Source organism: Acomys russatus, chromosome 12 (genome assembly GCF_903995435.1).
Source record: "Acomys russatus chromosome 12, mAcoRus1.1, whole genome shotgun sequence".
NCBI lineage: Eukaryota > Metazoa > Chordata > Mammalia > Rodentia > Muridae > Acomys > Acomys russatus.
Window position 1 is genome coordinate 2,985,785 of NC_067148.1, and position 12,778 is coordinate 2,998,562.

The 12,778-nt window shown below is 42.1% G+C and overlaps 1 protein-coding gene across 4 annotated transcripts in view; it reads left to right on the forward strand.

Annotated features, from left to right (window-relative positions):
- Positions 1 to 12,778, forward strand: part of Mfsd6 (major facilitator superfamily domain containing 6) — a 72,585-nt gene that overhangs the window by 13,621 nt on the left and 46,186 nt on the right. For 3 of the 4 annotated variants that reach the window (XM_051153789.1, XM_051153792.1, XM_051153790.1), the window contains exon 2: positions 10,834 to 12,428. In XM_051153789.1, the coding sequence (XP_051009746.1) occupies positions 10,885 to 12,428 (1,544 nt within the window). In that variant the 5' untranslated portion in view covers positions 10,834 to 10,884. Of the gene's footprint in view, positions 1 to 5,700; positions 5,780 to 10,833; positions 12,429 to 12,778 lie in introns of those variants that run through there. The other variant, XM_051153791.1, reaches the window with a different exon arrangement.

The window sequence follows — 12,778 nt, forward strand, 5'->3', positions numbered from 1 at the left end:
GAATCTACTGGGCGACAAAACTTTTGGCTTTCTACAAAACAAACAAAAGATCATTCTTACCTAGTTAGCACTAAGCGCAGGCCTGTCCCTGAGAAGCTCACGTAGCTCTGTGCACAGTGTCTAGTGAAACAGTAACAACAAAAGCGCTCTGACTCAGAAGATGGCTGGAGGGATCTGTGTTGGTCGCCCACCATCTGAGCACCCACAAGCTACCTTAACAAAGCTCCATAGTGCATTGGCAGTGAAGTTAACTTCTCGTCGGTCCAGAGACTGGGAACTCAGAGGTCCAAGTGGCCAGTAAGGGCTGCTTCCTGGCTGCAAGTCAGTTACCTCTCCCTGTATCCTTACGTGACCTTTTCTCAGCAGGTACATTTGGGAAAAGAGGAACCTGTTTTGTAGCTTGCTAGGGCTGTCATCCCATCGCAAGGGTTTTTCTCTCAGGACCCTGGTCCTGAGACATCAAAGTGGTGACTAGGGCTTCAAGTTGGGCAGGGAGATGCCAACAGCTACCCCTCTCAGCCTCTGAAAAACAGAGTTGCGCCTCAATCTAAACACACTAAACCTTGGACATATCTAACAGCCTGTATATTGGTATGTGCTTGTAATAGTCAGATGTAATCCAATGCAGCAACAGCCCATTGGCTAGAGTAAAACTTAATTCTATTGAATGCAAACATTGTTTCTGGGCCCTGAACCTGACGTCTCAGAGGTGACTTCCTGTCCACCTTGTCTCATTGTTGTCACAGCAGCTTCTCCATGATTGCTTCTGTTTCCTCAAAATTCAAATAGGACATGAAACTGTTGTCTTTAACCCCAGCACTTCGAAGGCAGTGCCAGGTGGATCTCTGTGCATTTGAGGCTAGCCTGGTCTACCTAGTGACTTCCAGGACTCCCAGAGAGGCCCGTGAGACCTTGTCTCAAAACCAAAGCAAACCAACCAAACAAAAAACCCCTAATGTGTTAAATTTAAACTGAAATAGTTCATTGCTTATGATTTTTACATTGAAATTCATGTAAACCTTGCTGGCTGTGCCTTTCATATAGAAGAAAGAGAATATGCTGTAGGAGACCCCTTCCTTGGTGGCTTGTGTTTGTTGATCTCATGTCCATTGTTGCTGTTTGGGAACAGGGAAACCTTACAGAGATATAATAAAAAGTCATTGGAATCGAAGGGAAGGAATGGCCAAGGAGTCACTCCTGTGGCTGAAGCCTGTGTCCTGACATTTGGTTCCTCACTGTCTCCCTCAGGAGGACTAGTGCACTCCCCTGGTCAGTCTTTGGTACTCACATCAGTGTTTGTGGAGGGCAGTTAGCTAAAGGCCACTGGCGTCTGTTAGAAGTGAAGCAGGCAAATATTTTGTATGAGTTTGAAGAAATCTGTTTGGTCAGTGACAGGGGTAGTTATCATCTCCTGAAAAACCTAAAGTCATACGAATCCACTTTTTTAAAATTAATGTTGTTTTCTACTGATCTATTATAATATAAACATTGCAACACGAATGGGATTATATTCTGGCAGGTGTATATAGTTTAAAATTTTAAATAAAAGAATTATGAGGTTTATGGTTCCAGAGGGTTGTAGCCCATGAGAGTGGACAAAGGCACGAAGACAGCCATGGCTCCCATGAGAGTGGACGAGGGCATGAGGATACCCATGGCTCCCATGTGAGTGGATGAAGGTGTGAAGACAGCCATGGCTCCCATGAGAGTGGATGAAGGCATGAGGACAGCCATGGCTCCCATGAGAGTGGATGAAGGCATGAGGACAGCGATGGCTTACATTTTGAGCCACAAGCCAGAGACAGAGAACACAATGGGAACAAAAATCTCAAGCCTACCCCGAGGGACACATTCTTCTAACAATGTTACATCTCCTAGTCCTTCCCAAATAGGCTCACTAACTAGGGACCAACTATTCAAATACAGGAGCCCATGGGGCCATTTTCTTTCAAACCAGCCCAGACCATTTCACTCTGCTGTGCAGAAGCTCTACTGTTATTCCAGCCATCACTTCCTGGTTTCTCTACTTTTGAAGTTATAGCTAGTAACCCTACCTGTGCGGATACCCTGAAATATTTTCCTGTGTCTTCGATACTTTGTAACACTTTTTATCTTTTCAAATATTTATCATTTCTTCATAGTGAAAACATTTGATATACTGTATTTGGATTTTCTGAATGGAAAATCCATTGTTTTTTTTAAATCTTTTAAATAAAAGCTGTGTATGTATATTAACAAAATTTGTTGTTTTATATTTTTAAAGCAGACAACAAAAACAAAAGTGCTTGAAAATTTTTAAATTTGTTCTTATACACACTTTCTCCCTGCAGTTAGACTATTTCCATTTTTGTTTATTTTTACTTTTATTTTTAACTTATAACTTTATTCATTTAGTTATTCATTTCATATCCCAATCATAGTCCCTCTCCTCCTCTCCTCCTGGTCCCTCCCTCCTTCCATCCCTCTTTCCTCCTCCCCTACTCCTCAGGAAAGAGGAACCCCCTCCCCCCCACTAACAGTTTAAGTCACATCAGGACTGAGCATATCTTTTCCATGGTGGCTTGGCAAGCTCCTCCAGGGGCCAGTGATCAAAAAGCAGGCAACAGAGTCCATGTTAGAAACAGCTCCCCTGTTCCAGATGCTAGGAGACCCACAAGAAAACCAAATTTCCTGTTGGGTATATATGTATAGGGGCCCAGCTTCAGTCCATGCATGGTCCTTGGTTGGCCTTCTTGTGAAGCTCCTGTCCCCTCTGGGTCCTTCTATTCTTTCCTCAACGCTTCCCCAAGGCTCCCTGTCCTCTGCCCCATCTTTTTTCTTTTTCTGTGTATTAGGTGATATTTTTGGACCTTTGAATGCAGGTATGTCTCCAGCTATGGCAAGTGTGGAGTTGACTCCTCCCCTGCGCCTTGCTGTCTGTGCTTTCTTGCTCTCCAGCAGAGCTATTCTTCTGCTGTCTATGTTAGTGTGACTGGTCACCATGGGGATGAGTAAGGAAACTATGATTATTTCCCCTGTCTTGTACAACCTTTGTTTCTCCTGTACTTGTCACCAGCCCATCCCTGGCCTCTTCCCAATTATCTACACTTCATCTCAGGACCTATTGAGAGGTACTGGTGTTTGGCTAATGTCCTGATGTCCTTTGGTTGGCAGAGTTGTCCATGGAACCTTCCCATCCATCCTTATTGACTAGTGGTCCTGCAGCATCTCATCACTTTCATCCCTGTAGTCCCTTTGCCTGCCTCTTACATGAGATCACATATTTCCTGTATCACTTGCCCTACACTCTTGTCATGGCAAACAACAGCCCAAGAAAAGGAATGACCTCTTTCCTACATCTTGGTGCCTGTGGAGGTCTGCTGGGAATAGGACTTCTAAAACTCAAATATGTCTGGAAGGCTGTGGTGCAAGGCCACAGCTCTTCTTAAAATTGGAGGTGTTTATGCCCAAGATAAAACTGAATTCTACTTTAGGCAAGAGATGTGCTTATGTGTATAAAGCAAAAAACAAAACAAAAAAAAAACAAAAACAAAAACAAAACAAAAAACATAATAAAAACAAACAAACAAAAAACCAACCAAACAAACAAACAGTGACTCCTGGAGGCAAATCAAACAAAACCAGAGTGATCTGGGGAAGTAACTCAGGCCCATGGAAACAGTGACATGGTTCATGCCAGATTCTGAAGCAACCTTCCTGCGAAGGCCGTTGGACACAGAATCCGTGTAATGCTGTACCCTTCCTGGGTGATGAAAAGTAAATAAATAAAAGTGGATTCGGAAGTAGAAGGAGGAGGAGGAGGAGAAGGAAAAAGGGAAAGATACAAGAATTTTTTTTGAGATGTTACATATGTCAATTTACTTTATTTCATTGCCATCATGTGCTCTTTAACTCTTCCTTGCTTAGCTGGTGACTGCTGAGTGTACACATTCTGTATGGGTGTTTGTTTCCTGAAATTTGCATGAGATTTAGGAAAGGAACCCAGCGTCATATAACTTGATCCATTTTAAACACATTAAACATTCCTTTCCAATTTGAGCTGAGAACTTAAAACAGTTCAGGAAAGGGGAGGGAGTTACATGTGCAATCAAAGCAGCTGAGTTGAGCAGGAAATTTTAATAACCAAAGAAAAATAACAGCAGTACATCAGGAAAAGTCTATGCTAACCAAGCAGTAGGAGCTTTTTGTTTGGGGAAAACAAAGCTTTCTCTCTTGCTAGGAAAGTAAGTAAGGTTTAGTGCTGGGAATGTAGCCCAGTGGCAGCGTGCTTGTTGCTCATGCACCTGATATCAGAGAGATTTTCTATTTTCCTTTAACAAGCATGCAGGAGTTTAGAGAAGGAGAGAGCCATGCCCCAACCCCAAAGCCAGCTTTAATTTTTAACTGAATTGGCACCACATAAAGACCATTTGCCGCTTGTGTCTGTAGAGGGCAGAAGAGACAAGATGGAGGGTGGGTGATACCAATTGGCCAATTTACTCCATTTCTTGTGACATTTTCTCTTGATAATCTGTTTCATTTCTTCAGATTTTCATTCGCCCAGTGGTCTCTGGATTCCTTTGTTAGATGTTTCTATTCTCCTGGGAAGATAAAAACAAAACCTTGCCCCTGGCTAACTCTGGTGGGTTAAATCCATCTTAGGGCAAAATGGTTTCTGGCAATAGAAAAGGTATTATTTTTCAATTGAAAAAATTTTAAACTTCTATTGAAAATTTGAAACTAAATATAACTTTAAGTGTATTTATTTTTAGGTCACATTCACTTTGAGTTTCAGCCTGCCTTTTGCAAGCAGCTTTTTTAAAAAAAAGTTTAATCACTATAATTCTTATGTGCCTGCATCTTCCTCCCAAAGGTGTGAACCACCCACCTGGACCTAACTTGTTCTCTAGTTGGAACTTGCTCTGTATCAGGTTGGCCTTGAACTCAGAGAGCATGTTTCTGTCTCTTGAGTGTTGGGATTAAAGTTGTGAACTATCACCACCCTGTTAATTGTAACTCTAGAATTTCAAAACAACTAATTTATAGAGATCTGTCTATCTCTGTTGGGATTAAAGGCATGGACTACCACTGCCCTGCTCAAATGTTTTATCTTAGCTCCGAATTACTCCACCTCTTAGAAATTGAGAAAACAAGTTTGAACTATAATAAACCTTTGAAGTTACTTAAAACATTTTAAATCTCTTAACTGTGTTTCAAATACCAAACAACAAAAATATCCTTTTTATTTAAGAAGAAAACTCAAAAGCCGATGTCCAACATGGCATGGGCCATGTGACAATCTACAGTCTAATATTCTAACATGGAATTAAGACACGTGGTTTAAGAAAACCCATTTTTCACTTCATGCCAGTAAGAAAATTTGGTAAATTATTATTTGAAAATATCATTATTTTTATTTTCATTTTTCATGCCTTATTAACCATTTTACAGGTAGGGCAATTGGTACCAACACCTGCTGTGCCCTGCTTATGGACAACCTGGGCAGTCTGTAACTGCTCTCAATAATACCTTTTAATATTTTTCTCAGAAGCATTCTTTATTTTATACTTTGTTTCTGAGATTGGAAGAAGTTAATCTGTGTTTTCCATGGCTGTAACAAATCATGTCCCCATAAATTCATGGCTGTATTAGCCATGTATGGTTTTAATTTTCCTATTTGTCCATCTGGCCCTATTCACTTAACCCATTGTGTGCTTTGTTTTTACCAGAGGTAAAGTTCCAATCCCTAGAAGCTGGATATTTACTTCCTACAGAGGCCAATCTGGATGCCAAGATTTTGGTAAAATTATTATTGCATCTACTCCTGTGTCTATGAAACCTTCAATTCCAATGGCATTTATCTATATTTTCAGCTTAGGTCTCTGATCATTTATAGCAGTTTGCCAAAATATTTGTTTTGTGGTCTTTCTTGAATTTTTTGTTTTGTCTACTGAAACTGTTCTGTCCGTGATTACATGCAGAGCAGTGCTGTTTTTAACAACAGGCACTAAATCTTTTCGTTGCTCTGTGGATGAGTTTCTCCTATGCTGACAGGGAAGAGTTGACTCAAATTGATATCAGGCCCACAGGAGGCCCCTTGGGTGTTTCCCAGTGGTGAGGGTTACCTTGCCTGTCCCTGCTGATCTGATCATTAGTGCAGAGCCAGCCTTCCTCTACCTTCTGCATACTCCAAAAGGCCAGAGTCTTCCTTTTGGATTATCTCTAGAAATAAACATTGTTTCTAGGAATACCTTGCCTACAGTCCCTTTTCAAGTAGCCTTGTTTACCACAATTAAAATATCTGCCGTTTTGATTTTTTTCCTCAGACTTTTAGAAATTACTTCTCCTATCAGATTATCATCATAAACATGAGATCCAATATCAGCTGTATCCCTAATCAATTCCTCTGCTGGTGCTGATCTTGCCTTTAAGGGTCTAATCACTCTTTTGCAGTCTGAGTTACATTTTCAAAAGACAAAGATTAAATCAGTATTTTTCTGGCTTCTGAATCTGATCCCATTCTATTTACAGGTGAACTCAATTTTGAAAAAAATCAGTGAAGGCTTCTTTGAGGCCTCATATAATTTTAGTAAATGGCTCAGTCATCTTTCCTGATTTTCAACCTCTAGTACTTAAAGCTGCTAGACAGCATAGTGCCAATGTGTGTTCATCAAATTCAAACTGTCTTTGTAAATCGTCATATTGACTTTCACCTAGCAACTGATCCTGGGAAATATCAATACCTCTGGCCTGATTTCATTGTTCTGTGGCCTTCTTCTTTCCACCATGGTTGCCATTGTAACTGAGGACCAGGGTCCAATATTGCTGTTGCTGAGTCTTTCCAGTCTTGGGAGATAATCCTGCTCTGAGTTGCCCATGAATTTAGAATCTGCTTCACATAGGATGAATGCATACGGAAGGAGGCAACTGCTTCCTTAAATCTCCTCACATCTAATATGTCTATAGGACTCCAATTAATTTCATTATAACCTTGGGTGTATCTATTGTCTCCTGATAGTAACCGGACAAACTAAGGTTGGTTTTCTAACAATTTTCAGCCACCTGTGTTCACTTTCCTTACGTGGTGATGAGGTAGGCACTTGTCTAACTTCCTCTCTGTCTGAGAATTTTCCTTATTATCATCTGTAGATCTTCTAAGGATTGTCTAAATTCCTCTGTGTCTGAGTATTTTTCTTATTCTCATTTATAGATCCTTTTAAGGCTTGTCTAAATTCCTCTGTCTGTGTCTGAGAAATTTCCTTATTATCTTTTATAAGTCTCTCTGATTTTTCTTTTAAGACTTCTATCTTATCAACCCACTTTTTATTTGAGTGAGTATGAAAGGCCATTATGGCTATTAACAATAAAGTATATTGCAGGACAGTGGTCTCACATGCCTTTAATCCCAGCACTCGGAGGGCAGAAGCAGGCAGATCGCTGTGAGTTCGAGGCCAGCCTGGCCTACAAAGGGACTCCAGGACAGCCAAGGCTACACAGAGAAACCCTGTCTTGAAAACCAACCAACCAACCAACCAAACAAACAAACAAAACAAAAAACCAACAATGAAAAAACAATAAAGTATAAAATGCCAAAATGATAATAATATAATCAGTATATAGCCTATTTCAGTTATTTAGCTTTTCATGTTCTGCTTCCTTTTCCAAGCCATCTAGAGTAGCACTATACAGAGCTCTACAGCTTTCTATTATGGTATTGCTCATCTTTAACTCTCTCCTTGAGTACTTCTCAGAAGACTTGCCAAATCTGATGACTTCTCCATTGATCTGACTGTGGGGGTCATGCCTCACATTGGGTACCAAAATGTTGTTATAATGAATGAAAATCCCAAACACTTGATTTATCAATAAAGACTCAGGAGCCAGATGCTGGGGTGAAAACCTGCTAGCTCATAGGCAGAAAAAAACACCCAGCTGACCTTCCTACTCAGCTCACATCCAAAAGGAAAAAAACAAACCCCAAAAGCCCAAGGCTGCAAGCTCGGTAGCACAGCTGACAGGCCAGGAGGAAAAGGCCTGCTAGCTTGCCTGAAAGCCCAGGAGGAAAAAGTCAAAATCTAAAGGCGTAATGAGTTCCTTTTCTCCATACTGTTTTAAATATTCTTCTCTCTCAAAGTCCCTCCTATCTACTTAATCCATGTCAGATGGTTTCTTGCTCCACCTCTTCACCTAGAATTAAATTTATTAACTCCTGTGTACAGAAAGCTCTTGGATTAAAGGTGTGTGTTAGAGCTGAGCCACACTATAATCATCTGTTTACAGTAGACAGAAAGTTCTTGGATTAAAGGAATGTATTAGGGCTGATAACAGGTTTCTACAGTTCACAATCTTGGGGTTCACAATGCGATTGAATATCATGCAACATGTGCAAGGCTCCAGATTCTACCCCCAGAACCACAAAAGGGGGAGAAAGGGAAAATGAGATGTAAAAATGAGTTCTTTTGCTCAAGCTTGTGAAGCCACATGGGGAGCTCCATAGTCACTGAGGGGACTGCATGTGGCCTGATGACACCAGAAAGCCTAGTTGGGCACAGCTCTGGAGGCCAAGTAAAGGGAACTGTGCTGGAAAGATCGGGGTTTCAAGTTAAACTCTGCTATCAGCAAGTGTTTCAGGATCCAGCTGGTCAAGAACACCAAGGAAATCAGAGCTTCGGTGCTCAGTGATAGTTGCTTATACTTCCTTGAGAAAACAATGAGGTTCTGGTTGCTTGGTTTGTGCAGAAATGTCAGATAGTTGGTGATATTCCTGGAGTCCAGTTTACAATTTTTAAAGTAGACAGTGCATCTCATTTGGCTCTGGAGAAAGGCAAGAAAGGAAAATCATACATTTCAGTGAGGGAAATACGGTGGTAATACATTTTCATATTTAAAATATTGGAAATGAGATAAAGGAGGAAGCTGTCCAATACTGTAGCTATAAGACGTGCTGTGGGTTGTTCACTTAAGAATGACTCAAATGAATTTTATCTCAATTTATAAGTTGTTTTTACCACCCGGAATCCTGAGGTTAGAAAGTAGTGGCTATATGCTACATCAGTTTGGGGGCTAGAAGATAAATCTGCTTGCAACACAGCTCCTGTTGCATTGTGTTTCTAGCCGCACATGATGGTGCATGCATTTAACCCAGAGTTCCAGCCTGGTCTACAGGGCAAGTTCTACATACTGAGATGCTGTCTCAAAAAAAAAAAAAAAAAAAAAGTTTCTATTGTTTGTCTGGGGCCTTTGTAGAGATGTGAAAATGTTTGCATGCTTGATTCTGGAACTTTTCTCAATGCTAATTCATATTGGGAAAAGCAGGGTAAGATCATTGCCTGGAGTCGCAAGTGGAGCTGATGTTTCTCTCTGCAAAAGAAAGTAAAATATTTTAATAAGCAAGCCTTTTAGCATTAGAATATTTTCACTGCAACTGGAGAGGACAAAGTTTGATGCAAGCACAACCTTTTGGCTCCTTAATCATTTCTGTAATAAAAGTAAGAGAAAATTATGGAATGTGGCATGGTTTCTATAAATTTATGCTATTGATGCTAATCTTTCATATGAAAAACACCACCTCCTTCAATTTACTATATGTGGTATTTGACATTTTGTTGGTAGAAGTGTCTAACCTTCTGACACCATAACATGGCCTCTTGTTATTTACAAATGTGTTGGGCTACATTCATAGCTATCCAAGAGTGTGTGTAGCCCATAGGCTGCAGGTTGTATAAGCCCAGTGTTGCACTACATTAGTGTACTGAAGGTATAAAGCAGGGTTCAAATCCAGGCTCTAGCACCTACTTGTTAAGCCTCATTTTTCCTATCTGTAAAATGGACAGAATAGTAGTATGTTGTGATGAATATAATTTAATACATGTAAAAATCTTTAAGTGTTATCTGGAGCAGTAAGGGTTCAATACATTTTTTTTTTTCTTTTGTAAACTGCTTGGAGATTGAATCCACATCTATTTCTGTATGTATGTCTTGCTAGAGACCAACCTCAAGGTCTCACACACAGTAGTCAAATGCTATATGGAAGCCCTCAATAGATGTTACCTGGCTTTGGTTCTAATCTCTTAAACTCAATCCCAAAGTGACTCTTTAGAACAGTGGTTCTCAACCTGTGAGTTATGACCCCTTTGGGGGTCAAATGACCATTTCACAGGGATCACATATCAGATACTGTGCATATCGTGATTCATAATAGTAGCAAAATTACAGTTTATGAAGTAGCAACAAAGTAATGTTATGGTTGGAGGTGACCACATCACCAGGAACTATATTAAAGGGTTGCAGCATTAGGAAGGTTGAGAACCACAGTGCTAGACCACTGTGTATGATGTCACTGGTGGCAAGGCTGGTTGTACACCTGATGCCTCAGCAGTGACCAGCTCCAACCAGTGGACATCACAGCACTTCATTTCCAAAAGAGATTTATTTTTATCTTTATGTGTGTATGTATATGGTCCTCCAGTCTCTCTCTCTCTCTCTCTCTCTCTCTCTCTCTCTCTCTCTCTCTCTCTCTCTGTGTGTGTGTGTGTGCGTGTGTGTGCGTGTGTGTAGAGGGCATTAGAGCCCTGGAGTTGGAGCTATAGACAGTTGGAAGGGTTGCAAGCCACAGGATGGGGTGCTTGGGAACTGAACTTGGGTCCTCTGTAAGAACAGAAAATGATTTTAATGACTACTATTTCTCGATCCTCGTATTTAATTTTTAAGGCTGTTTTCCTTGGTCAGGACCATGTGGCTGTGCTAAGAACCCTCTCCCCAGCTGTGATTTTAGCTGCAGCTTGAAACGCCACACCTCTCTGCAGGGTGAGGCTCTGGTTGTCATTACTAAGTGCCTTTCCCTTCACTTTACAGACCACCACTCAGGATTTTGAAGGCTGCAGCTCCTGATGGTAGTGGCAAGCCATGGCTGCAGATGATAAAGTTGCTATCCTGACTGACGATGAAGAGGAGCAGAAGAGAAAGTACGTGCTTGCCGATCCCTTCAATGGCATCTGCAGGGAGGCAGAACCGGCTCCCAACGAAACCCCCTCCTCCACGGAGACGGCTGCCATTCCCGAGGAGGAGATAGACTGGATAGAGAAGCACTGTGTGAAAATAAACAACGACCTCCTTGTTTCCAAGGTGTTTTACTTTTTCTTTTACTCTGCTTACGGCTCCCTTTACCCACTCCTGCCTGTGTATTATAAGCAGCTGGGCATGTCACCCAGCCAGAGTGGCCTGTTGGTGGGTATCCGATACTTCATTGAATTCTGCAGTGCCCCGTTTTGGGGTGTAGTTGCAGATCGGTTCAAAAAGGGCAAAATTGTCCTCCTCTTTTCGCTTTTGTGTTGGGTTTTGTTCAACCTGGGCATTGGATTTGTTAAACCTGCTACCTTGAGATGTATACCAAAGATCCCCCCAACAGCTCACCCCACCAATGTAAGTCACCCCGTAACCGTCCTGCCAATGAACTCCTCCGCCATCACTTTCTTTACCACGCCACCAAAATCACGTGAGAAAAGGAGCCCGCTGTTGCTGTCTGAAACGGGGCCCAATATCTCAGACGCAGATCTCTTGTCAACAGCATTGACTTTGACCAGTGAACCCACGCTACAGCCCCAGCCAGAGAAAACCACCCACCATGTTATGGACTTGATTTTGAACATAAGCACAGTGACTCCTACCCCCATGGGAAATGTTACCAGGGAGACAACCACTGCTGTTGTCACCACCACCAAATCTTTACCATCTGACCGAGTCACCCTTGTTTATGACCAACAGGAAGTCGAGGCGATATTCTTGGTTATCTTGGTGGTGGTTATAATAGGAGAGTTTTTCAGTGCCTCTTCCGTCACGATTGTAGACACAGTAACCCTCCAGTACCTGGGAAAACACCGAGACCGCTATGGGCTGCAGCGCATGTGGGGCTCCCTGGGCTGGGGCCTGGCCATGCTGTCTGTGGGCATTGGGATCGACTACACCCATATAGACGTGCTCGTTGATGGGAAGGGCTGCAAGCCCCCCGAGTACCGGAACTACCAAATTGTCTTCATCGTCTTTGGAGTCCTCATGACCATGGCCCTGATCGTGGCCACTCAGTTCCGGTTCCGCTACAACCACTTCAAAAACAGTGACAGTAAAGGGAAAGAGGTGGAGATCCCACAGGTGGAAAGGGACAACTCCACAGAGTCCTCGGAGGAGACTCCGACTGCTGCGACTCACGCGCAGGCCTTCAACTTCTGGGACTTGATCAAGCTGCTGTGCAGTGTACAGTACGGCTCGGTGCTGTTCGTGGCATGGTTCATGGGCTTCGGGTACGGCTTTGTGTTCACCTTTCTCTACTGGCATCTGGAAGATCTGAATGGAACCACAACCCTCTTTGGGGTCTGTTCAGTCCTGAGTCACGTGTCCGAGTTGACGGCTTACTTCTTCAGCCACAAGCTTATTGAGTTAATTGGCCACATCAGGTAAGACAATGGGTACTATTGGCTGTTCCTCAGCAATTGACCTTTCCATTGTATAGCTCCTTAATACTTCCGGGTTATGCTTCTGGTTGGGAGAAGTAGGGTGGAGCTTTCTACTCCTCCTCCTCCTCCAAACAGAAATAGAAGGAAGTGAGACAGGCCTTAGCTAGATTATCTAAGAGAAACAAAAAGGAGGCTACAATCCTTACCTCGAAAAGACAGCTAAACTATGAGCTGTGTACTAAGGGACTCTTGCAACTAATATTTCCAAGTAGCACCACAGTGAACTTTATTATTCTGTGGAGATCGAGGGCCACCTGTCTGTGGCACTTATGAAGGATGGTTTTAGCGGA